The following is a 27916-nucleotide window of genomic DNA, read 5'->3' as shown; positions in this document are numbered from 1 at the left end:
CCGGCTTTTTTTCTTTTTGCTTATGTGGTGCTGGGGAATCGAACCCAGGGCCTCATGCATGCAAGGCAAGTGCTCTACCACTGAGCCACCTTCCCAGCTCCTAGTTTTTGTTTTTATTATTTTGTTTTTATTACACGGAAACCAGGACTTGAGCTCAGGGCCTCATACTCCCACTTGACTTTTTTTACTAATGGCTATCATTCTGTGCCTGAGTCCCATCTCCAGTCCAGCTTTTTTGGTAGTTAATTAGAGAAACAGTCTCATAGACTTTTCTGATCAGACTTTTTTGTACTCAGACCCTCAGGGCTCAGCCTCCTGAGATTCAGAGAATGTGTCTTCATTCTGGTTCATTTGTTGTGCAGAAACTATAATTTGATACCGTCCTTTCTTTTCCTTTTTTTTTTTTAATTTGGTGTGTGTGTATATGTGTATACCGGTCCTGAAGCTTGAACTTGCTTAAGGCTAGTGCTCTACCATGTGAAAGGCTAGTGTACTACCATGTGACCCACAGTTCTATTTCTGGTGTTTAGTGCATACTTGCAGTTAAGATTCTCGTAGACTTTACTGTGAAGGCTGGCTTTGAACCGTGATCCTCAGATCTCAGCCTCCTGAGTAGCTAGGATTACAGGAGTGAACTACCAGTGCCCAGCTGCAGTCCTATTTTTTTTTTAATTCCTGTATTTACTTTCCTGGCAATTCTACTCAGCAAATATGCCTATGGTTTTCTGAATTTTTCTTCTGTTTTCTTATAGTACTTTCAAGGTTTCAATTGACAGTACACTACTATTGGTTTTATTTATATCGATTTTCAGAAGTGTGCTCAGAGAGCACTTCTTAGGAAATAGTGTTCTGTTTTGTAGCTAGTGTTTTTTAGACTATTACATGTTATTGTAATCTGTTTAACAACTAATAAGATTTGGATATTATATATTGAAAGTGATAGTAAAGAATGCTGACAATATACCATAAATATTACAATGAATTGTACTTTCAGTACTTTGTAAATATTTAAGGAGTTTCTAAATTAATTTCTTTTTTTATTCATACATTTTAACCATACACTAGGAGGCACCACAGTCCAACTTTTTAACATAAAAATTTGATGGCACTTGCAGTAATTATTTCAAATATTTTTATGAGTAAACATTGAAATGAATTACAAATAATTGCTAAAGGCTTAGAAGATAGTTTAGTTAAATCTATTTTTATTACCTCATTAAAAGATCTTCTTTGCTGTTGTGTTTACAGTTTGCATTTTGGATGATTAGTTGGGGTTATCAAACACTTTTAAGAAAAACAATAAATATTTTTTTAATTCTATATTTTACGATTAAAAAAAGATCTTACTATTTTAGAAAATTTAATTTTGACTTTAATTTTGAGAAAAAAACTATCTGCTTAAGGAAGATGTCAGTTGTTTTATTTGCAATTATGTTTGTCTACAGCAGACGAGTGTGCCTGCAGACATAATTTGCTAATCAGTACTTGGCTTATCTGACTTACCAGAGAATTATTTTCTTGGTAATGGACATCTGATGTACATAGACTTAATATTTAAATAGGGTATAATTTTTAAAAATATTTTTAAATACTATTATGACTAAACAGTAAATTCTAATTTTAGTGTACATAGAAGTTTTCCTGTCCTTGTAAGTTGTAGCATAGAGCCTTTTGTATGTTAACTCCTTTTTATTTTATTTTATTTTTGTCAGTCAAGGGGCTTGAACTCTGGGCCTGAGCACTGTCCCTCGGCTCTTCAGCTCAAGGCTAGTGCTTGAGCCACAGCACCACTTCTGGTTTTCTGGTGGTAATTGGAGATAAGAGTCTCATAGACTTTCCTGCCTGGGCTGGCTTTAAACTCCAATCCTCAGATTTCAGCCTCCTGAGTAGCTAGGATTATAGGCATGAGCCACTGGCACCCAGCAACTACTTTTTATATCTAATACAATTCTTTTATGTGAAATAAATGGCACATGCCCTGGAATAAGGCTCTTTCACATTTGTTCATCATACTTGTTCTATCTTTTTTACTTTCTGACCTTCCTGAATTATTAAAGTCTTTATCCTTGAAGTCTATCCAACTAGATTGTGTATACATGGTATTTTATCATGGGTTTATATGATGTCTTTTCCCCCTTGTTAGCATGTAACATTTTTACATTTTTTTCACTTTCACTACTTTGAGGATGATGTTGCATTTTAATTGAACAAAAGTTTTAAGTGCCAACATAGTAATTCAGATAAATACTACTAAATTTTCTAAGATCATGGAAAGTAATAGAATTTAGTTACCGCTAGGATGTTCAGAATATCAAATAAACAGTCCCTAGATCAGTGCTGTGCAATAGAAATGTCTGCCATCATGAAAATCTTCTCTCTCTCCTATCAGCTGTGATAGCCTGTAGCCACATAGTAGTCACCACTTGAAATGTGGTTTATGGGACTGAGCAAGTGAATTTTAGTTACTTGTAATTTTTACATTATAAATCTACATAGAAATAAAGTCTCCGCAACATAGATTCAATACAGCACTCACATAGAAAATATATGTGATATGTCATTATCTTTTATCTGTCCTAAGGTACATACTGATTTAATAAGTGAATAAAAGGAGTAGGAAAGTGCAATAAAGCCCTGTTCTAATACATTTTCTTCTCATGGTTTGACGCTAGTACACATCAAATTGTCTTACGGAATTACTAAAAATCGACTTAACACTTCTAAAGTGTCAGTACTTTCATGAAGAACTGATACTATATTCATCTATATTATATACCAGGAGCACTCCCCCCAACCCAGGAAATGTGGGACACGGTAAAACTACATAGCCTTGACCAAGTGTACATAAAATTATGTTCATACCAGCAATGTATAGAACTATAAAATGGATAAGTAAGTCATGGAAAACCTAGAGTACCGCTTTGGGAATGGATGTGATAGAGTGAAAGGGCATTGGCCTCTGTATAAGTTAGAGAGTGTGTCTGCCTATATGGGGTGCCTGCATGCTTGGTTTGAGTTCCAACTAGGGAACTAGGGAAACTGAAACTAGGGAAATTCTTTATCTTCACTAAATCCATTTCCTTATCTACAATACAAGTCTAGCTATAATGGCTACTTCTCTGAGTCATAAGAAAGATTTCTAACCAGTAGTGTGCACATGGTAAGTTTCCCTAGAATGTTAGCCATGACTCTTGTTGTAGGCTTGTGTCTTACAGAGTGTGTCTGTAGTTAGTCTGTAGTAACTGTAGTTAGTCTTAATTTATGAATTGAAAACCTACCAACCAGCAAGAAACAGGTGAAGGCATCCTAGATTCTGCTGTGGGTGACAGATTATTTGAACCAGTTAATTGCATCAGGCTAGAGAATTTCTTCTGAGGCTATCTAAAATTAGCACAAAAGTGGATTCTTTTAATATTTAATCTTTTAATATTTTTAATATTTCCTCATTAAATGAAAAAACTAAACAAAAATAGAATAATTAATGGCCTAGAGTATGATAATATACAAATAAAAGTTCCTTTTGTATTCTTTTCACATTTACTTAAGTTTCTTTCTGACCTTCATGCTGAACCATAGTTATGAATTTTTGTCAGCCTATCTAATTGTTTCCTTTCTTTATATGTTTTTCAGATTGTGAAATTGGCTATTTATGGCATGCTGCCAAAAAACCTTCACAGGAGAACAATGATGCAAAGGCTACATCTTTTTCCAGACGAGGTGGGTCCATAATCAGTGGTAAAGATACCTTTACTAATGTTTCGTTAAGCATTTTTCTTCCTTTCATATTGCTAGGTTTAGTCATAATTGTATCTCAACTTCTGATATATTTTATATTTTTAAATACACACATAAAACATGCACATATATAAAATGATAAGTCATCCTGTTTTAAGCTGTAAAACAAACTATCATTAGGCTAACAAGAGTCTACAAGTTCTTTGTTTTTTCCTCTTAGTATCTGCTGTCTTTTGAACAAGGAACTCTTTCTTGAGAAAAAGGGCAAAGTTATTATGGATTATACACTTGCATGGGATTTCTGTTTCTGCAGTGATAATAGTAAAATAATAGAAAGTAACAAAAATAAGACTCAAACACTGAGGCAGAAGAATCAAAGGAGCAAAGCCATTTTGAGGTATTCTTACCCTAAACCTAAGATCAGATATGCTGGTATGGGACAAAGTGGCATGAATTGCCTCTTGCTGTGAAACACTGAAGATTCCAAATAAACTGTGTGGCATCTAGCAGAAAAATACTCTAGGTTTCATCATGAACAAACATTTGGGAAAATCCAAATATAAAGAGATTCTACAACATAATAGACCTCTTCTAAATGCTAATTGCATAAAAAGAAGGCAAGGAAACTTCATATTAAAGGAGCATGTAATCCTTGACTAAATTGTGAATTTATTTTAAGTTATGTGAAAGAAACCAGTTTTGAGAAGTTGAAATAAATGATATTTAATAGATGAAAAGTATTTTTATTGGTATTCACCTTGTAGAACATACACTTGTGACATAGATATATAGATTATGCTTATATTTAGGAGATACCTACTGAAATTTTTAGAGTTGAATAATTTGCAGGTTACTGAAATAGTTTACTCAGAAAGAGTATACAAATAGACAAAACCAGAAAGCAGACATAGCATGTTAACTTTTGGGGAATTTAAGTATTCAGTGTAATCTCACCATATTCTGATAAGTGTTCAACTGTATTCTCACAGCATTTCTATAGATTTGAGATTTTTGTGCAATACAATGTTGTAAACATGGCCCATTATGGTGATACTCATCTGTAGTCCCAATATAGGCAGAGAATAGTGAGTTCAAGCCCAGCCTGAGCACATAGTGAATGCCAGGCTGGTCTGAGGGATATAATGACACCCTGTCATTAAAAAAAAAAGAAAAGAAAAGAAAAACTGCTACACAAACAGTAGTAACAAAGCAAGTGATCACCAAGCCCTTATACTATTTCTTTTTCTCATCTTACTCATTAGGCTAATACCCCTTCTGTGAAGAACTCTTAGCATCACTAAATCCAGTCAGTTAGCATTTCTGGGCACTGTCTCTGTGTGCAGACTGAAGGAGGCTCTTCTGCTCTTATTCTGTCTAATGCTTAATCAACAATTTTAATTCTTCATTTCACATCAGTTGTTTCATTTCAGTAAATTCCTCTTAATGGTAAGGAAATTTGGAAAAGTCATGTTTGTCAGAATTCCATTGTTTAGCACACATTTGCCAGCAGCCATGTGACCTGCAGCCTCCACTGAGTAAGCAGCTCTGAGAATTGTCTTATCAGGTGATCTCAGGCTTTTGCTAATGGCTTCCCAAAGCAGCGTGAGATAGTTGTTAAAGTTCATAAATACAAAACCATCACATAGCCCCTCTCTCTGTGTAAAAACTGTCACTTAACAGTGTTTCGTGTATCCAGACATCATCTCTGCTTGTTCTGAATCTGCGATTATGCATGAGTATTTGAATGTCTGGAGGAAGCGATGGGAAGGAGATGAAAATATGTTTAAAACGCTTCTCAGAACAAACCACTACCGTAGATGTCTTTTTTTTGTATATGTTGATAACGACCCAGTCTGTGCATAGTTTGAGCCATTTCTAGGAACTGCCAGCAACATGAAGGCCAGTGGAAAGGCAAAGGCAGTGGGTGTGTGAGCCCTGGGCAGGTGGTGCACACTCACCGGTGAAAAAATGGTCATGAACCAAGGAAACGCCTTGTTACAGCTGAAGAGGGAGTAAACAGTTTTTTTGTTCTGGGTTTTTTGGTTGTCTGTTTATATTTTTGAGTCGGGGTCTTGCTATATGGCCTTGAACTCACATTTTTCCTGCTATCGCCTCCCCAGTTTGGGGCTTGCGTCATATACCACCACATTTGGCTCTATAAACAGGTTTTGTTGTTGTTCTTTTGTTTTTTTTAACAGTATATCATAATAGCATTAGATTGTTGGCCCACTGTTTCAAGGATTTATATAAATTAAAGATTGTATTTGCTCATTCTTTGAGCTCTTTTGCTTTTGTTGTGTTTTTTAATGTTTTATAGTTATTACAAAAGTGGGGTTACTTTTGCTTAATTTTAATTCCTAAGTATTAATAATTCATTCTTAAGAAAGGTATAGTAAAGATACTTAGCCTCAAATGTGTTTAACATAGGATATTCCAGAAGCTATTCTTAAGAATTTAGTGGAAGAGCTTCCTCAGCCACGGAAAGTGCCCAAACGACTGGATGAATATACCCAGGAAGAAATAGAAGCTTTCCCGAGAGTGTGGTCTCCGTAAGTGTCTTCCTTCTTTATCTTTAAAGTAGAACTTGGTATTCCCTGAGACGGGAAGAATATATTCATTGTTTTAGAAAAATGGGGAAAAAAGTTTGTTTGCAGAACTACTGTCATAATTGAGTTTATATTGAGTCCTTGTGATGCCTTTTTCTGAAGACTAGACCTCCCAAAGATAGCATTGAATCTGTAAACATCCACAGTTATAGATCATGACTATTCTCAAATGAACTCTAAAGCAGTTTAACCAAAGCAGTGTGGCAGTGTACTAACATCCACAACTAATTGTCATTCCTCTTATGATAATCAGAAAGTTCTGATCAGAATGCTTCCTTCATTAAGTGATTCCTGCTTCATTTTTAAAACAAATTAGGTCACTCAATATCTGTGTTACATAGTAATAGAATTAGAATGTGTTTTTCTGTGGTCTTTTTTTTTTTTTAATTTTTTGTGAACATACTGAACAGAGGGGTTACAATTACATGGTCAAAATAATGAGTACATTTCTTACCAAGCATTGCAGCCTCCTCCTTTGTTTACCCTTCACATCCCTTCCCAGCCTCCCCCTGCGACCCCACCCAATCCTCCCCTCCCCCCCCCTCACCAAAGTTGTAAAGTTCGTTTTCGACATGACAACTTGTACTTCTCATTGTTGCAACGGGTCCACCTGTATCCTTAAACGACTTGTTTTTCCCCATCTCCTGTACAAATTATACCGACATCAAATATAGTGAAAACAGGGGTTATACTGTAGGGGAGGGACATACAAAGCAACAAAGAAATAATCTTATGAATGCATGAAAGAAAAATACCTTTAAATATATATCTAAGGGTTCATTTTCCTAACATCACATTATCTGACCTTTTCTGCTTGACTCATAACATATACTAGATATTGCAAATAAGGGAAACCATGGAACTTATGTTTCTTTGGGCCTGGCTTACTTCACTTAATATAATTTTTTCCAGGTCTTTCCATTTCCTAACAAATGGGGCAATGTCATTCTTTCTGATGGAGGCATAGAATTCCATTGTGTATATATACCACATTTTTTGATCCATTCATCTACTGAGGGGCATCTGGGTTGGTTCCATATCTTAGCTATGGTAAATAATGCTGCAATAAACATAGTTATGCTGGTAGCTTTAGTGTGGTCTTGTTTGTAAACATTTGGGTAAATGCCCAAAAGTGGGATTGCTGGGTCATAGGGGAGCTCTATGTGGAGTCTTTTGAGGAACCTCCATACTGCTTTCCAAAGTGGGTGAACAAGTTTACACTCCCACCAATAATGAAGTAAGGTTCCCTTCTGTTCTGTGGTCATTTTAAAGGATAATGTTTGAAGAAATTTAGAACTACTTGGTGCATTTTTTTAGTGACTAGTCTAGAAGTGGCTTTTCCTGCCCTTTTTACTCTGCATTTCTCTATAGCAGGAATATGTATTAGCATTAAACAGCAGGCTTCTCTTTATGGTTTTTTAAAGTTATGATCTTTCCATATAAGTGGTCACACAATAACATATGTTAGCTGCCAATGCCAAAATAATAAAGTAGATATACACTTACTGAAACTTGAGGCTGTATCATGGGTATGGTATACTAGTCATTTAACATAAATCTTTCAAAATGTCATTCTCCCCTCATGTTAGAACTGACATCTAATCCAGTTAGTCTTTTATTACATGAAAAGCATGTATCCATGATAAAGTAGTCATTGGGGCTAACCAAATCTCGCCCGAGAAACAGCTATCTTTTATTTCATGCTGTCCTAAACAAGTTTCTGCAGTGATGAGAAAGTCTTCTACCTGAGTCTCAGATACAGTAGCCACTGGCCACATAGTTGCTGAGCACTTTCCCTGCAACCGCTATACCTAAGAGCTAATAAATTCATGTGGCTAGCACTTGCCTTACTGGACTAGCATTTCAGTTGTTCTGCTAGTAAGCATTAGATACACTGGAAATGAGAGTGCTTATGCAAGCTTGCTTTTATAAAAAGAAATAAAGAAAATCTGTTGGAGGAGGAACCTACATAAAATATGCTTTTGTTCCACCCAAAATAGCTAAGCCAAGAGTACAATCTTCCTTTGGAATGTAGTTATTGGAGTTTATTCAAGACAAATCTGATAGTGAATGTGCAGAGACTTGACTGAAAAAGACGTCCCTGCCTTGCTCCAAAAGCAAATAGACATCCAAGTAGCCTGCTCTGGTCTTTGTGTTTCCCTGGTAATACAACTTGACGTGTTTATAATGTAATTGGGCTACTGTATTACTTTTGGTAAAATATATCTATTAGCTATTTTGTAATAAGTTAAGAACTTTTAGACAGTAGTAATAATTCTCAGGTTGAGCTTCGTACCCAACAGATAATTAACAAAATTGTTTTACTCTTAATTAAAACCTACCATTATTGGGATTTTATTTTAACAATTGTACATCTCTAACAGAGGCTATATTCTGTTCAGCATGTTAGGTTTGCTTTTCTTTTTTTTTTTTTTTTAACTGTGAAAATCCTGTACAGAGGTGTTACAATTACATGGGCAAGATAATGAGTACATTTCTTATCAAGCATTGTTGCCTCCTCCTTTGTTTCCCCTTCCTACCCTTTCCCATCTGCCCCGCCCCCTCACCCAACCCTCTCACTCAACCCTCACCCCCCCCCACCAAAGTTGTAAAGTTCATTTTTCGACATAACGACTTGTACATCTCAGTGTTGCAATGGGTCCACCTGTATCCCTATTTAAACGATTTGTTTTTTCCCTTCCCCTCTACAAATTATACCAACCATCAAATACAGTGAAAGCAGGTGTTATACCATGGGGGAGGGACATACAAAGCAACAAAGAAATCATCTTATAAATATGTTAGAAACAATCGCAAGAAAGAAAAAAAAAACATTTGAATACTTATCTTGGGGTTCATTCCCCTAACATCAACTTATCTGACCTTTTCTGCTTGACTCAGACATATACTAGTTATTGCAAATAAGAGAAACCATGGGATCTATGTTTCTTTGGGCCTGACTTACTTCACTTCATATAATTTTTTCCAAGTCTTTCCATTTCCTAACAAATGGGGCAATGTCATTCTTTCTGATGGAGGCATAGAATTCCATTGAATATATATATCACATTTTCTTGATCCATTCATCTACTGAGGGGCATCTGGCTACAATAAACATAGTTGTGCTGGTAGCTTTAGTGTGGTCTTGTTTGTGATCATTTGGGTAAATGCCCAAAATTGGGATTGCTGGGTCATAGGGGAGCTCTATGTGGAGTCTTTTGAGGAGCCTCCATATTGCTTTCCAAAGAGATTGAACAAATTTACACTCCCACCAACAATGCAGTAAGGTTCCCTTCTGTCCACATCCCCTCCAGCATCTGTTGTTATTAGAGTTCTTGATTATAGCCATTCTAACTGGGGTGAGGCGGTACCTCAATGTTGTGTTGATTTGCATTTCTTTTATGGCTAGGGAGGTTGAGCATTTCTGCATGTGTCTATTGGCCATCCTTCTTTCTTCTTCAGAGAAGTTTCTCTGTAAGTCTTTAGCCCACTTATTTATTGGGCAGTTGTTTCTTTGAGGATTTGTTGGGGGGATTTGATTTTTTGGGTTCCAGGTATATTTTAGATATGAGACCCTTGTCTGTTGTATGGCTAGTGAAGATCTTCTCCCAATCCATGGGCTTTCTATTGATCTTGCTAGCAATGTCCTTTGCCATGCAGAAGTTCTGCAATTTTATGCAATCCCATTTGTCCATAGGTTTGTTTTTTCTAACTATATGATTAATCACTTTTTAAAATAATGGTAGAATATAAAGAAGGAAACATGTCTATGACAAGCCATATGTTTTTAAATGAAAAGCCATTTTCCCACATGGGTGATATTGGCTGTTTATTTAACTTCTTAAATTACCGGATATACTTGGTATCTTCTATACAAACAAGTAAGCTTATAAGACAATAACCATGGAGCTGTGTTTTATGTTTCTTGGTGGAACAAAATAAATGTGTTTACCTTATGCAAGAGGTGATCATAGGGTTTGCAATTGGAATTTTTCTTTTTCTAGGAAAGGGGAGAAAGTAAAAAAGCAAGCTCTAGCACTATCCTTTCTTTGTGGTTCACATGCCTGAAATTGTAGCTTTCAAATGGACAGCTTACTTCAACAATATCAAAAATTATTTCATAATTACTGCAATTTTGCCAGCACATCACAAAACCTAATCATGGAAGTTATAATACTGTCATTGTAATGGAAGTTTTTTTAATTTGTTTTTGTTTTTGTTTTTGTTTTGTCAGTCATGGGGCTTTTTTGGGGGGGGGTGGGGGGTTCGGTCATGGGGCCTGAACTCTGGCCCTGGGCACTGTCCCTCAGCTCTTCAGCTCAAGGCTAGTGCTCTACCACTTGAGCCACAGCGCCACTTCCGGCTTTTTGCTTTTTGCTTATGTTGTGCTGAGGAATCGAACCCAGGGCCTCATGCATACAAGGCAAGCGCTCTACCACTGAGCCACCTTCCCAGCGAACTTAGGGCTTGGGCACTGTCCTTGCGCTCTTCATCTCAAGGCGAGCACTCTACAACTTGAACCACAGTGCCACTTCAGTTTTCTAGTGCTTTATTGGAGATAAGAGTCTCATGGACTTTTCTGCCTGGGCTGGCTTTGAACCATGATCCCCAAATCTCAGCCTTCTGAGTAGCTGGGATTACAGGCGTGAACCACTGGTGCCTGGCTTGGAAGTGTTTTTTTATTATGTAGGCTAAATTTTTTTAATTTCGATCATATAAAACTTTTATTTTCAAGTTTTACAAAATTCTGTACCAGAGCTTCTCAAGAAAAATAAAATAGGTGAGAAATGTCAACTTGAATTGCTTTACATTGTAATTCCTCACTTGTGAATCAAGAGATTTTAAGCAAAACTTTCACCTTTTAGAGGAAGTAAGTAGAAAAATTCAACATCAATTAATACTTAAAAACAGGTATTTATGATGAATATCTATGTTCCTGGTACCTGCTCTTTACAGAATAGTCTATGAAAAATATACAAAATAGAGGTGGGAAGGGTGAGGAAGAATAAGAATGACCATGGTGTCTTTCTGGGAAAAGGCCCAAAGTGTCTTTCTGTAGAAAGGGATTAGATTTATAGGGTTTAATAGTAATCCATCCAGATGTGCACAAGGAATGAGTAGTTCCTGGTGCTGGGAACAGTAGCCCTAGAATTTTCTTGGCACGCATCTTATTCAGTGGATTTCTTCCTATGCCACTCTTGAAGAGAATAAGGACTTAAGCCTAGTACATGCTCTCTGACCTGACCACTTTTGCTCCAAAAAATGTACTTACCTTCTGTTTTAAAGTAATATTAAAGCAATAAAGTAATATTAAGAAAAAAGTTACTTATATCTGTATAAAATATACTTTTATATCAGAGACTTTTCTGTATTCTGAATCCCCTCAAGATCAGGGATCTGGCCAGCTGTAAGATTTTCCATAATTTTATGCTGGTCTGGTCATGTGGCATTCTTCCCCACATGATCTAGCTTAATTTGCTCCCCTTCACTGTCAGAAGTTATTAGCTGGACTTAGAGAGCGGGCTACTTTCCAACTTTCCCAGCCATTTCAAACCAGTTCATATTGGCGTAAACCAAAGCCCTCAGTATTTCCAGGGCTGAGTTTTGCTCAAATTAGTTATTCTAAATTGTAGTGTTTCTTTGGATATGAACAGATCCGGAGTGGGCTGTTAAAAAAGCAATCTACTTAAATGACAAAAAAACCCCAGACCAATGTACAGGTCCTATACTTTATAGAGGCTGACTTTAAAAAGTAATCATTGAATGTAATAGTAATTCCCATTTTATTTTAATCAAAGAAAATATTGAATTTTTTTAACAAAATTTCAGTGTCTAAATTTTTCCAAAAAAATTTTTTTTGAAAAACAAAGCACATTGCTGGTTGCTGGTGGTTCACACCTATAATCCTAGCTACTCAGGAGGCTGAGATCTGAGGATTGTGGTTCAAAGCCAACCTGAGAAGGAAGGACCCTGTGAGACTCTTATCTCGAATAAAACACTTAAAAAACTGGAAGTGGTGCTGTGGCTCAAGTGGTAGAGCACTTGCCTTGAGCTGAAGAGCTCAGGGACAGCACCTGAGCCCAGAGTTCAAGCTTCATGACTGACAAAAAGAAAAAAATCAAATTTAAAAGAAAAGAAGAAAAAGAGGCAGGGAGAGAGAAAAACGTTAAGGAAGAGAAAGGTTACTGCTCTTCAGATGATAGGGATGGAAACATTTAAAATCATAAGTACAAAGTAGCTAGGGGTGCCTAGTCCCAGTAGCCTGAAAGAACCTAACTGAACAAAGTATTTGTTTATTTTAACAAAGTGTTTAAAAGGCAAATGCATTGTAGTCATAAATTCATATGTTGACTTGAACTCCTTTTGTCCAACTGCCTAAAGATAATAAAAATTTTGAAAGTTAAAAAAAAAAAACAAAGCACATCCTACCTCAGCCTCCCCAGTGCTATGGTTACAGGCATGAAACACCACATCTGGCTTCACCTCTTGTAGTGTCTTAGGCCTCCCTCTTTAAGTGGAAAGGAATTTGCAGGGCAAATGAGTTATATGTGCTCTGGCTTTTGTTTGTGTTTACAGAAAGAGACAGAACCATATTTAGCATAAGCCTGTCTTCCCCACAGGAGAACCTCCTGAAGCCAGGCAGTGTTGATCACCTTCAGTATGAAAACACGTCACTAGTTAGGTCAGCATCCCAAGTGTCCAGTGTCTTGGCCATGAAACTTCCCACCCCCTTCCGGGAGCAAATTAATCATCTGAAAAAGATCCCAGTTACTTGTCAGTAAAAGAAAGGAACGGATGAGTGGATAAACCTACTACTCCCTCACTGTGAGTGTGTTCTTAGACACACATTAGGGTAAAGAGGGGTTTAAAAAAATGACTTTCTAGCCCGGCGCTGGTGGCTCACGCCTGTAATCCTAGCTACTCAGGAAGCTGAGATGTGAGGATCACGTTTCAGAGCCAGCCCAGGCAGCAAAGTCCATGAGACTCTTATCTCCAATAAACCACCAGAAAACCAGAAGTGGCGCTGTGTCTCAATTGGTAGAGTGCTAGTCTTGAGCTAAAGAATGCAGGGACAGGGCCCAGGCCCAGAGTTCAAGCCCCATGACTGACAAAAAAAACAAAAGAGATTTTCTCATGAAGGTGTTGTGAGGATAAAGTAAAATGTCTCATATAGAACAGGTCTTATCATGTGTGTCTCCTACTAGTTCACTCAGCATGTGCTATGTACAAGTGAGAGCCAGTGCAGTTGCAAAATCTCTAGTAGCAGTGTGCATGAAGTTCTCACAGCCTTAGAAAAAGGTGGCCTGCGAGACTTAGAAAGGGAGAGTTGTGAAGAGCTTGCCAAAGATAGAACCTTTCAGGTGGAGTCTGAAAGATTAGTCACACAGAGAAAAGATTAGAGTCATCCCAGGCAGAGGAGAAAAATCTCAAACTCAGCAGTATGACAGTTTCATCCAAGCAACCCTGAGCGGTATAGAGGGACCAGAATGCAGAAACCTGGGATTAAAAATAATGACCCAAAGAGGTTAGCTAGGGCCATGTCACAGGAGATGGTGTGTTTTCTTCTGAAGTATGTCCACTTTGCCGAAGAGTGGGCCGTGGCCAAGTGTTGAACAAGGTAATGAAATACGAAGAAGGGAGGTGGGAGAGAAAGGATCGATGTTAGACGCCAGTGAGTGTGCCCCCACTTCCCTCAACCTGCCTGAAACTCCCAACCCCAGTGTCTGCCTACTTACCATGTACTCAACACCAGTCTTCCAGTCCCCATCCTGAAAAATAACTTGGCCATTCGCTGAGTTCTTGAAGCTGGAAATTAGTAGTTGTCTTTGAATAGTTGTCTTCTTGTAGCTCCTCCTCTGTCTCTCCCTCCTCCCTCTCCTTTCCAGCCATCTCACCCCCAATGTGTTACTGCTTCTTCAAAATCCTGAACCCCACCTTTCTTCTCACTCCTTACTCCCTCAGTCCAAACTGTCCCTAATCTTTCTCCAAAATTATTCGGAACTAAATTAGGGCTTTGTGTACCCCCTTTTCCCTTGAGGTCAGTAGCTGTATGCCTAGAAGATTACATCCTTCACCTGTATTTCCAGTTCTGCTTCTGAATTCCACCAAAACAGTGGTGGTGTCATTTCATCCTGTCTTAACAATGAACCTGCGATGGAGAGACAGCTAGTGGCTGACTAAACACAATTTCCTTGAGTGGCATTACCGAGGCTGCTTGTGGAACCATGTCTTACATTTCTTTCCAGTTGTATCACCAGCTCCCTTTGCAGTCTTCAGGAAGGGGGATGGGGAAGGGATGGCTTGGTCGCTTGTGTGGCACCCCTTCACCGGGGTGTGCAGGGACTGCACCAGTCACACTGCGGGCCTTTCCCGTGCACTCGGGAGCCCCTGGGAAGGATCACATCACGTTGTTTCCTAGACTTCAGTTGTAGCTTTTATCTTCAGAAAGAGATTGCGTAACCACAGTGACAGGCTTGTCTGCGTGTTGTTCTGGTCCGCTGATATGGAGAAGACTTTCTGGCTGGTTGCCTAGGTCAGTGCCTGCCTGCGCTCATCAGTTTCACACTAAACAATTTCAAGTTGCAATATAGTATTTTTACTCAGCCAGTAGGCTATGGGTCAGCTGATCTGGGCTATCTGGTTTCTCATAAGTATTCAGTTTGAGAAAAAAATACTGTAAATGTTTTCTCAGCTAGATAAATCATTCCAAGGCAAGCAGGGTGCATCTAGTTTTCTGAAGGAACTCCAGGTTATCAAATATTTTTACAGCTGTTTCAAAACTATTTGCTCATTTTGTGCTACTATCTTTTTTAGAAAACGCCATGAAAACCTAATACCAACACACTATTGAGAGATAACAGGACACTTTACTTTTGTGCATTGTATGATTCCTTATTCTTTTTGTTATGATTCTGCTCATTATTTGAGCCAGATTTAGCATGTATTTGAAAATGTTCTAATTTACTAACGGAAATGACCTTTAGTCATGATTAATACTATTGAGACATAAATATGGAAAAAACAATTATATGTATATAAAAAGAGAAAATACCTGAGGTAGAAACATGTGATATATGTTTCATAATGAAAGTTTACATCTGATTGTATACCTGTAATCTCAGCATTCAAGAGGCTAAGGTTCAAAGCAAGACCCAATCTCAAGAGATAAATAAAATTTAACATATAATAATACAAATAGGGAGATTGCTTGCTCAAAATTTGTATTTATAAGATAAATCCTTCCAATTCTTAAGATCACAGTAGTCCTTTCTGTGAGAAGAGCTTACTGAAAATTGAAGCCAGTAGGTGTCAGGTGGCCATATCTGTATTTTCTAAAGGTCCATGGAATTGTCATTTACCTCTTCCTTGATTTGAATATTTTTATCAAATATTTAAATATACTATTCATAGATATTTCTCAGTGAACAGTTATTTTCATTTTAAATTGGACAAGAAATCTTTTGTCAGCCAGGAGGAAGTAAAATCATGATCCCTGAAAAAGTAAGTATTGCTTTTGTCTTTCAGACCTGAAGATTACCGGCTGTAAGAGAGTGGCAGTTACAGAGGGGGTTAAGCTGCTTCTTGAAGTTTCTCTGACTGGAGCAACTACTTCCATGCAGCAGGATGAAGCCCACCAAGGGAGGGCTGGTCCATCAGGAAATTGCAATGAAATGCATTATTTTATTTAATCTGATTTAAATGTCATAAATGATGATAATAAAATTGCCTATTTGGTTAACTAGTCAATGTCACATTTCATGGATGTAGCTCACAGATGTAAGTTGCCAACATGCCCATCACTGGATTTTTCTCCAGTTCTAGATCCCTGTTCTTATGCCCTGGGAACAAGCCTCGCCTTTGTTTCCTTTCTTTGTCTACTTTACCTAGTCTTCCATCCGGCTGAGCTCACCTTTCCAATTTAGTGCTGTAATGTTTAAAGTATTTTCAGGCTGCTGTCATCTTTTTCTGTGTTCTAGAGAGCCAATCCAGTTCTCCAGAACAGCATAGGAAGAAAACGGATGAATATCTTCTTACTACATGTGTCTATAAATAGCCATATAGTTCACATCATCCTATTGGTTCCTAAGCAGGTTTTCTCCAGTTAATGCCAAGTAAACATGAAGATCAGCAGCCAACTGTGCATTCTGATCTTGCAAAATATGCTATACTCTTGTCCCCAAGTCCCCTGTGTGATTGGTTTCACTTTATTCCAACTTGCAGTGTTGCAAAGCTTGGGAACACAAGAACATGTGATTATATTTGAAAGGAAAATGTAACCCAGGCAGAAAGTAACCCAAAAGACCTTCGGACAAGATCACAAGGTAGAGGAAAAGATTTATTGCCAAGCAGAGCTAACAAAGCCAAATTCTCATGAGGAAAGGGAGAAAATGGCGTCATCCAGCTCCTTGGAGGCTCCTTTTATTTCATTGGGGGCTGGAAGTGGGAGGTACCTCATCTACTGTGCCAGCGCTGCCATTGAGGGCAGAGATAAGCAATATTGATAAACATCGGTAACAACACTGAAAATAAATGAAGCAAGATCCTCTGTTAACTTCCCAGTAATCATCTGCTTTCCAGAGAAATGACAGCAAAGTATTTTCACCTCATGTAGCACAAGAGTGCATTGTGTTGCTGGGGGCTGAGAGTCCCTGCCTGTAATCCCAGATACTCCAGAGGCTGAAATCTGAGGATCAAGGTTTAAAGCCAGGTGGGAAATAAAGGTCTGAAAGACTCTACAATTATCAAAAAGCCATAACTAGAGGCATGGTTCAAGTGCTAGAACACCAGCCTTGAGTTCAAGTCTCAGTACCAGCACAACAGCAGCAAAAGAAAAGCCATTTAGTCTCACATCCTCGTGAGAAACGGTACTTAAAACTGATGCATTTCTGTGTCAAGCTAGTTGGAGTAGAAAACAGAACAATAGTCTGCAGCCAAGTTCCTGTATCAAGTTCCTCACATCATTCACAAATGATTATCTTCCTTCTACATGGCAAGAAACCTCAGCCTCCTCTTCCACCAAGTGAACTTCTCATGTCTTATAAATAAAATCCAGCATTTTCAGTAGACTAGTTTTACTAGAAAGGTATGATGTTTGCAGTTACCTATAAAATTACAAGCCTTGAATTTTCTACTTCATTTTTCCCCTATCCCTCTTTGTTTTGTTTTGCTTTTGGTGCTAGTACTGGGATTTGAACTTAGAGCTTAAGCACTGTCCCTTAGCTTTTTTGCTCAGAGCTGCCCTTCTACCACTTGAACCACAGTTTTATTTGTGACTTTTTGGTGGTTACTAGAGATCACAGACTTCTGTCCAGGCTGGCTTCAAACCTTGAGCTTCTCAGCCTCTTGAGTAGTAGGAGCCTCCGACCACTGTGATACTTTTTCAGATGGCAGAACCTTGCTATGCAGGGTTGTATACTCCCTGTCTGGGATAAACAACCAAACACACTAGTTGTAACTGACCTATCACATCCTCTTGCAGAGTCCTGAAGATCACACTTCCTCAACCATACAAGGCCATTCAGTGTGCCTGCAGTCACCCACTTGACACTGATCAGCAACATGCCTTGTCTGGAAGCACCGACTATCTCAGAGGTTCAATCAGGACTTAGCCTGAGGGACAAGACAAAGTGGTTTAAAGATGATCTTCACAAGTATCCTTGCCCAGACTTTCATTATCTTTTAATTCTTACCTTAAGAAGACATCAACTAAGATTTCTGGGATTGATAAATTAGCTCTCTTACTTTAGACAAACTGGAAGAAAGGGGAAGCTGGAGTGGTGAAGCTCAAGGCCCCAAGTTTGAACTTTAGTAAATAACTGAGGAAAATAAACTGGAGCCAGAGGCTAGAATTGGTGGTGATGGTTAGTGGTCATACCATTTTTTTAAGTGATTTCTTAAGAATTTTGTTTTGCTTATATTATTCAATGCAGATGGAGTCTTTTTAAAAAAAATTAAACACACATACATTGCAGTTAGCAAAGTCCTTCAGTGGTTCTCCTTTATTATAGTTGCTGCTAAGCCAGGGGTAGCTACTGGCTGGGCATGCACTTCATCTTTTTTTCTATGCTGCATTTGACTGATTTGTTTTCCTACCTTTTGGAAAAGGGGATTGGTATCATATTCAGCCAAGAGCAACATTAAGTCCAGATCTCTCCTGGCTAAAAAAAAATCCTGCTGTGGAACAGGTAGCAAGGTCAAAAGCTGCAAAGCCGAAGAGCCCTGGGAGCATTCTGCTGCCAAACTCTGCAGCTTGGGGTTTAAATTGGATACAACCCTGATTAAGAAGGTCTTAGCCTCCCAAGGCAGACATGAAGTCTTCAAATCAACTTAAATACAAGCTCTTGCATAGAAATGGTATTTCTCCTCTGGCCAAAACATTTGAAAGAAGACAAGCGAGTCGTTCTGCAGTCTTCCTACTATTCAGGGCTACACCTTGGAAGATGTAAATCTGAGAGGGACACAGTTAAAACAGATGCCCAACGCCACCTGAGGACCCAGTTGGATTAGGCAGGCTGCCAGCAAGCTGTAGGATGCTTTTTCCACATGCAGACAGCATGAAGTCTCTGAAAAGACACGTGTCTGTAACAGCCATTTGGGCCACGGGATTCTCTTGGATTTCAAACAGATATTCTCTTCATGATTTAAATCTGATTCCACTACCCTCATGATTCAATTCCAAGTCTAGTACTTATTAAAACCTTGCTTCCAGTAGCTGCTCGAAGACTATCCTGTTAGTGGCCGAGCACCTGTGCTTTATAGGCTCATGTGGAGCTCCAGCTCATCAGCCTGGATCAAACCATTTAGTATCAATGCTTTGAAATTATGACACCATTTGGCATCATTTTGAGTAATCACAGAACTGAAAGGAGTCTGGCATTTGGAGGAAATTCTGAGCATTAAAGCAGCTGTCTTTTAGTCTTTGGCAAAGTCAGCCAGTCCAAATAAAATATTAGTATAACGTGTTAGGAGACTATTACCAGCTCTTTTGCTATCCATTTGCTGTCCCCAGCATGGTATGGAGGTACAGCCAGTGTAGAATAAGTGTATCCTTCAGAAAATTGAACCTGGAAGTCTAAACCTTAGAAGCATCAAGCAGCCAATGCTGCAATCTATATTGACAAAGGATCAGCTACAGTACTGCATTCAATCATCAACCAACATTTCTATCCCAACCTTAAGTGGCTTGAGTCATTTTCTAGGGTGCCTGAGCTATGTATGTAACTAAATCCACATCTCGCTTTATTACAGAGCTATATTCTAGTGCAGGAATTTAGATCAAAATATTATCTGTAAGTTATATTAAATATTTACAAGTTATACTAGTAGATGTTAAATGGGAGATCTCAGGCATTCCAGGATACTCCTGCATAACAAACAGTACCCTAATGCAATGGATTTTTTTTCATATGTGCATATGACTGGTGGAATTCCATAGATTCCTCTTGGACTCAATGGGGCTGACCTCCATAGTCTAGACCACATGCCCCTGATTAGTTTGGACCAGTCGGAGGAGGAAAGAAAGGTGCCCAAACAAGCTTTTACCTGTGCAAGAATATTTCAAATTTCTGCTGGTGCTGTGCACACTAACCTTCTGTAGGCTGGTGTAAGTCAAAATACTCCAGTATGGAAGTGGTGGAAAGAGGCAGGGAGATGCGGATAGTTTTTACAGATAGCTTAACTTGCTCTGCTTCCTACTGTTCCACTAGATCACCTTTCAAATAGATTGCCTGCACCAAAATCACTGCTTTATGTTCTTTCTTGAGAAGAATGCAAGACACATTGGCTTCATAATGAAACCTGGCCGTTAGTTCTAGCTCAGACATCTCATATCATTCTCAGCCCAAATAGAAAATGATTTCCCCATCGCCTACCATAAAATCCATAGAGTTTAGCAAGGATTTTCCTAATTGCACTCCTTAATCCTCATCTCCATGTTTCCTATGTTTGAACTTTATATTCCAGCTTCTCACAATCATAAGTCAAAACCATCCGCTTTTTTCTCCATATCTTTTGCCCTGCTTGGAACAATTTCCTCCAACTTTCCTCTGCATTCCACAGTATCTCCTCTTGTCCACAATATTTCCTCTGAGGATCCTTAGAAATTTCTTCTCCCTTGCTAACTTCCCCATATATGTATTTTATAATCAGTTCCATATAATGTTATAATTCCTTATTTCTCTATAAGTAAGTTAAGCTTGGGAACAAAAGAATCATGTGTGTTTGTGTTCAGGTATGTGTGTGTCCTGTAAACAGAAAAGGTACATAGTTGGTTCTTATTAAAGATTTGCTGTATGAGTAATGATAGAGTAATACTGCTAAACTCTCTCATACACACCACACACACACACACACACACACACACACACACACACACACACACATGCACACACACACACACAATTTCTGGCCTGTTACACATTAAAATTTTGCTCCTTGCTCCTGTAACAATATAATGCATGTGTTCCTTATCCATCACTGGATTTCCACAAAATTATTCAGGAGCCAGATCAGCTTCCAACTGGACTCTGCCCACCTTCCATCCAGGTATAAATGAAAACTGGCAGATGAAAACCCTATATTTCTTACCTCCCTTGACTCTGAAGCACATAGATATTTCACTGGTAGAAACGTGTCATAAGCTGTACTGAGGGGAGTCTGAGAAATTAAAATCCAACTTATAATAAGGAAGAAATGAACTGCCACATGGGTTGCTAATCTCAGACAACAGTTACCATGAAATTCTCTGTGATCAGACATGGGTATCTCTTTGCTGATACTCAACTTAGGGAGAGAAAAACTCCAGACTTCAGTGCACTAAGGGAAGAATGCATGGACAACATTTATAAGTAAATCTTGGTCCCCAAAGAGTCACAAAGCAAGTGACTGCTTCCAAACACAGATGAGTTAGCTGCAGTCAGGCCTATGTAGATTGCATGATATTTTTTAAATGAGTAAAATTTGGGTTGGGTATACAGCTGAGTGGTAGAGCACTTGTCTAGCATGTGTGAGGCACTGAAATCAATGCCAAGCCCTGCAAATGGAGATATTAACATTGAGATTCAATGGGCTGGGCACTGGTAAACACTGAATTGAGAAATGGGTCAGGCACTGGTGGCTCACACCTATAATAGCTACTCAGGAGGCTCAGATCTGAGGCTTATGGTTCAAAGCCAGCAGGGCAGAAAGTCTGTGAGATTTTTATCTCCAATAAACCACCAGAAAACTGGAAGTGGTGCTGTGGCTCAAAGTAGTAGAGTGTTAGCCTTGAGCAAAAGAGCTCAGGGACAGCTCCTTCCCCCAAAATAAAAAGATTCAGAAAGGGTGTACAAGTTACAATCTTTCTAGTAACCGGAAATGACCTTGTACTGCTGTTTAGACAAGAAACAACAGAAGCTACCAGCTTATTTTCATACTACCAAGCTGCTGGTTGAACAGGCTACTTTTAGCCATGCAACTATATATGTAGTTCCCTCAGAAAAGATCCTTAGCTATGGGAAAAAGGTAGACATTTCCAGAGAAGAAAAATAAACTTCGCCAAACTGTAGAACAGAAATAACAGTTATTGCTATTGCAAAGCCAGCTTCTGAAGTGTATCTATTTTGCTAGTGTCTCTCATAAGTCTCCAGAGGTGTGTCTCTGTGCTGTTTGATAAGACCTATTCTTGCTGGAGAGTAGAACAGAGATAGTACAGAGCCTGGGCCACCATCCAAGAATACCAGCCAGCTGGCAGTGACAACAGAGATGGAGTTAGCATGACTTCCACTTGAGGGATCCAAATCTGATAACAGAATGTTTTATTTGTGAAGCTCAATTCTTTTTGCCTTTAAACTTCTCAGTTCAAAGGTGCCATACAAATATATGAAAGACAGGTAAAGTGAAACATATCTATTGCTGCCTCCTCCTGTCCCCGCTCCCACCCTCCCACCCCCACCCCCACAATGAGTATCCTCTGTTATCTTATTTTCTCCCAATTATGGAATAAGCTTGTTAAAATGAAACACAAAGAAAATATGCTTAACAGCATTCCATCATCCACTCAAAATGGTATGTAGGTAACAGATATGTATTTATGTATAATATAGTAGTATTATACAAACATAGAAGGAAATGTACACTAGAAACAAATTCTCTGTACATCTCACTGAGTAACTGAGCACACTTGAACACTGATAGTTTCTTGTAGTGAAAGTTGATCTGGCCAGTAGTTTTATGATGTGGTTTTTAAGGCAATATTTTATCATGATTTCACAGAGGACAGGACCCTATATATCTTCCCTTCTGCCTTATTTGTTATTTTTTGCTTTGGTAATGTATATATACAATATATAATATAATATGTATAGTATGACTGCTCTGAATTTTATTATGAAACTTCAAGTTAGGTTAATAAAGTGAGCATTTACTAAATTGGCCATAACTATTTTAATCAATAAAGTTAAAATAAAACTACAAAAAAAACAAGCCACAAAATAAGGTTATTCACACCCATATATATTTTAATTATATAGTAAGGTATAGAGCACCATCAAACACATGAATACATTTGTATATGCACCCAAGCAAATAGATCATTCCACAATGCCCATCTATTGCTTCTTTTATTTTGCTTCCAAAATTCTCATTGTCTATTATTTTTCTAATCAACAACCCATTCTTCTAGAGACATTGATGGATGAATACATTATTTTATCATATAGGATTTGATTTTGAAATCTTTTATCATTTTCTAGTAAAGTCAAAGTCTTTAATAGGATACACTTATTGCAAAATGTTTTTCAAACAGTATGTCCAGAACACACTCATAATGTGTCTTCATTAAATGGTTTTCCCCTGCTTCAATCTAGCATCTACACTATGCCAAAACTATGCTCCCAAATAATTCTAAGCAAGTCCCTTGTCTGCTTTAAAACACTCTGTTACTTTTCTCATCACTATGACTTGAATGCTTGATGGAAACAACTTAAGTGAGGAATGGTTGTTTGGGGTCAGAGAGTTCAGTCCATGGCCCATTGGCTCCATGCACTTGGACAGAATAACGTGGTGGCTATAACGTGTGCTGGAGGCTGCTGTGTACATCTAAGTGGACAGGAAACAGAGAGACAGCAAGAGGGACAGAGACATTGATACCCTTCCTCCAATGACCCAACCTGAGTATAGCTAGGCCCCAGCTCTGAGAGTTCCCAGGGCCGCTCAAAATAGAACCACCATCTAGAACCATGCATCTAGCATGTGAACCTGTCAGGGAACTTTCCTCCCGCCCTCATTGTTGAGTTATAGTGGGTTTTTAAAGGAAATTTTATTATCTTTATGTAGTTGTAAAAGGGATTTCAATTCAACAGGTCACTTTTTGAGTACAATATATTTTGATCAACGTGATTCTTTCCATGATTCTCTCATCATCTTTCTTGATCCTATCCATCTCTCCTTTCAATGTATCCAGTTCTACTTTCTCATGTATACATGGAATGCCATGATCACATCCACCTACCTTTCCCCTCTCCATTCACCAATCCTCCCTCCTCTTGACCTCATCCCCCATACACCACAAGTTCCAGCTTCCTGGTATTCATCTTGTTAAACTGAGAGCTAGTTGTTCAAAGGAGTCACATTTTATATTCAACCCATAACACCAACCGGCTTCCTATCATTTTTAGAAAGAGATATGAATATTTTGTATGTGATAGAAAAGTAAGTCAAGCCCAGAGAGACAACAGATGCATGCTTTCTCTCATATATGGAAGCTAGAATTAAGCTATATATATATATATATTAATATACACTTCAGTTACTATCCAAGAGTACAGAAGTGTGTGAACTGACATATGACTCAATAAGAATACTCAAATGGTGTAATTCCTTAGAAAGGCTAACTCATAATCCAACAAAATAAACACCAGGAAAGGGGAGAGGGTGGGATCAAGGGGAGAGGAGCAGACAAAGAGATGAAGGGGGAAATGCAGTTATAAAATTAAGAATAGTGAGGGAAGGGTGAGAGTTGGGAGCGATGAGGGAGAATGATGAAAGAGTGACAGTCATCAAGATGCACTGGATTTATATTCTACTTTGTAGAATGGCAATTCCTTTGTGCAGCTACTTAAAATGAAAATAAAATTAAAACAGAACAAAAACAAATCTCTTGGAATCTAGTCTGAGTTATCTTCTCTGCTTTAACTCAGATCAGCAGCAGATCTTCTTTTCCAGCACCCCATAACATGGTTGAACCCACAGCAGATACTAATTATACATTGGATGGGTGGATATTCACATGCATGAAGAGATGGATGAGCAGAGACACACATGAAGTAATAAATGTATGGCAAGATAAGATATCAATATTGCCTTCCCTCACATCCAGTTTTTTAGATCTGAATTTGAGAGCTTCCATGAAACTGACCTTTCCTATGAAGGCATTATTTCTGTTTCCCATATTTCTGCCTTCTACCTAGAGAAGAGTCTTCCTGCCGTAAGCAGAGTATAAGATTTGGCTCAGATGAATGATGAAACTGTGCCAGAATGCAAGAATTCCCAGAAGCATTGTAAAAAAAAAAAAAATGGAGCAGCTGTCAAGTGTCAAGCACACACTGAGCAGCCTGACTTCTGTGAAACATCACACCTGATATGGGAGTACAGAGGTTAAGGCATTAGTTGGGAAATGAGGAGTGAGACTCAGGTGGCATGCTTATCAAGATGGTCATGGTGGGGGTTAAGAAAAGCATCACATGGGCTGGGAATGTGGCTTAGTAGTAGAGTGCTTGCCTAGCATGCATGAAGCCCTGGGATCAATTCTTCAGTACCATATAAACAGAAAAAGCTGGAAGTGGTGCTGTGGCGCAAGTGGTAGTGCTAGCCTTGAGCAAAAGAAGCTCAGGGACAGTGGCTAGGCCCTGAGTTCAAGCCCTAGGATTAGCAAAAAGAAAAGAAAAGCACTGCATGGGAAGAGGAGCCTCCAGTGAGTCTTGACTGTCATCTAACAGGAGGCTTGGCTTTCCAATGGAGAAAAAAAACATGTCAAAGATACAGAAACAGGAGAGAACATGCAGAAAGGGTTTGGCAACTTTTTCACTGTGGCTATAGTTTGTAATAAAATATTTGGTTTGGATATATAAACATTTAATGAACATAAATATGAATAACCAGCTAAAGAGTTTGAAAGAGGCTTTGAAGAAAGTGGGACATTCTCCCTGCTAACCACGTTCTTTCCCTCCTACTCCAGCTCAAAGCTATTAGCTTTAAAATACTACCTGGGGATTGAAGCTCCTAAATTCACCTCCAGGCTTGATTTCTTCCTCAAGCTCCAACTTGCTTCTTTCAAACTTCACATTGTTTATCTTCTCAAGAGAACTGTTCAACCTCCCTGTCTCAAATTTGCAATTCCCAGAGGGATAATTGTACCTCTATCCATCCTGTGGCTTACACCAGAGTCCAGAGACTTTCCTCATCTCCTCTTCCAGTTAATTAGTAAGCTGTATTGGTTCTGGCAACTCTGCCAGTCCTCCATTTTCTACCACCAGTCCATCACAACAGCACAGCCATGTTTTCTGACCTGCTATGACCTCCTCTAAATCCATTTTTTACTACATGTAGAATAATCCCAACAATTGCCCATGAGGTAACTGAAGCACTTGGTTGAAAAATAAAGCAACTCAGACAACCGAGACAGATCTTCGAGTTCTTCTGGGAATCTTCATGTTAATGAGCTCCATCTCCACTATTTTCTACCATTATAATTAGAGGATTACCAATATTTATGACAGAGTAGCTTAGAGATTAAGAGTGCACATTATTTGGCCAGAAAGTCTAGATTGGAGAGCTAGGGGTTATGGCTTGAGTGGTAGAGTCCTTGACTAGAAAGCACAAAGGGTCCTGGGTTCAAACCCAAGGATAGAAGGAAGAAGCAAGGAAAGAAAAGAAAGAAAAAAGAGAGGAAGAGGGAGAGAGGGAGAGAGAAAGAGAGGAAAGAAGGGAGAGAGAAGAGGAAGGAGGGAAGGATGGCTGATAGAGAAGAAGAGAAGGAAGGAAAGAGAGTGAGGGAAGGTAGGAGGTAAGATTGAGAGGGAGGGAGGGAAAGAAGGAGGGTAGAAGAAGAGAAAGGGAGAAAGGGAGAAAAGAAGGAGAGAGAGGGAAAAAGGAGAGGGGGAGGGATGAAGGAAAGAAGGAAGAAAGGAAGGAAAGAAGGAAGGAAAAATTAAATAGTTCCAAATGAGATAGAACAGTGATAAGTTTTTGTGGTTCCTCATTAATATTTTTGATTCTCTTATACTTCACAGTTTATGTGATGGTTGTGCTTGACCACTTTTGTGAAATTAAATGAGGTATAAAATTGTTTTCCTTAGATCAAAAGCACAGAAGTGGACCCAACACATGCCACCTCTGAAAGATGCCAATAGCTTTCCAGGCTCTCTTTTCTCTTGCAATGGAAATCATAGAAGGAGAGGTTGCTAACAGAACTTTCCAAGATGGAAGTCATGCAGAATATCCATCCAAAAACAAGGTGGACAGTTATCCTGCTATGATAATAAGAAAGAAATGTGTATTGTGCTAAGCTCCCGAGATCTTAAGGCTGGTTGTTACCATTGCATAGCCTAGCCCAACCTAACAACTTTATAACAGATACAGTATCTAAGTTCTTTTAGTTGGTTTGGCTTATAGTGACCACCTAAATAGTGACAGAACAGAGCCCAGGAAGGTGGCTGAATGGAAGAGCTATTTCCCTACATGAACCTAAAACATGACCAGATCAGATAACTCCTCAGTTGAAAACCTTTATTGAGGTGTGTGTGTGTGTGTGTGTGTGTGTGTGTGTGTGTGTGTGTGTGTGTGTGTGTGTGTGTGTGTGTGTGTGTGTGTGGTGGGGCTTGAACTCTGGGCCTGGGCGCTGTCCCTCAGCTCTTCAGCTCAAGGCTAGTGCTCTATCACTTGAGCCACAGCACCACTCCTGGTTTTCTGGTGGTTTATTGGAGACAAGAGTCTCATGGACTTTCCTGCCTGGGCTGGCTTTGAACTGCGATCCTCAGATCTCAGCCTCCTGAGTAGCTAGGATTACAGGTGTGAGCCACCAGGGCCGGCTCTTTATTGACTTTTGTTTGCTTGTTTGTTGTTGCTGGTCCTGGTGCTTGATCTCAGGTACTGATCACTCTGTCCCTTAGATTTTTGCTCTACTATTTGAGCCACAGCTATTGGAGTTAAGCGACTCAATAGACATTCTTTCCCAGGCTGGCTTCAAACCACAATCCTCAAATCTCAGCCTCTTGAGTAGCTAGGAATTATAGGTATGTGCCACTGATGCACTCACTATTCCTTTTTCAATACAAAATACCCAAAATGACTAGCCCCAAAAGAAATTGAGATTTTTTTTTAACATGGTGTAAATTCTGAGAAGTAATGTCTTTCTTGTGAAATGATGCTTTATTACTTTAAAAAAAGATATAATGTAAAAATAGAGGCCTCTGGCTGTCAGAATAAACAAGTCAATAAAAATGTACTTCAAAGTCATCATTTATTTCAGACAACATAATATAAACATACAAATCCCAAATCTGAGTTACGCCTTTTATTTTGAATATTTCACTCAATAA

The 27916-nt window shown here is 38.7% G+C and overlaps 1 protein-coding gene across 1 annotated transcript in view; it reads left to right on the top strand.

Annotated features, from left to right (window-relative positions):
* Positions 1-16080, top strand: part of Mrpl13 (mitochondrial ribosomal protein L13) — a 33153-nt gene extending 17073 nt beyond the window's left edge. The window contains exons 5-7 of the mRNA XM_069991835.1: positions 3631-3717; positions 6163-6284; positions 15867-16080. Coding sequence (XP_069847936.1) covers positions 3631-3717; positions 6163-6284; positions 15867-15888 — 231 coding nt within the window. The 3' untranslated portion in view covers positions 15889-16080. The remainder of the gene's footprint in view (positions 1-3630; positions 3718-6162; positions 6285-15866) is intronic.
* The last annotated feature ends 11836 nt before the right edge of the window (positions 16081-27916 follow it).

Source organism: Dipodomys merriami, unplaced genomic scaffold (assembly GCF_024711535.1).
Source record: "Dipodomys merriami isolate MVZ:Mamm:240054 unplaced genomic scaffold, mDipMer1.0.p SCAF_4, whole genome shotgun sequence".
In the NCBI taxonomy this organism is placed as follows: Eukaryota; Metazoa; Chordata; class Mammalia; order Rodentia; family Heteromyidae; genus Dipodomys; species Dipodomys merriami.
The sequence above is the reverse complement of the archived record's forward strand: the minus strand, read 5'-3'. Positions and strand labels throughout refer to the sequence as shown.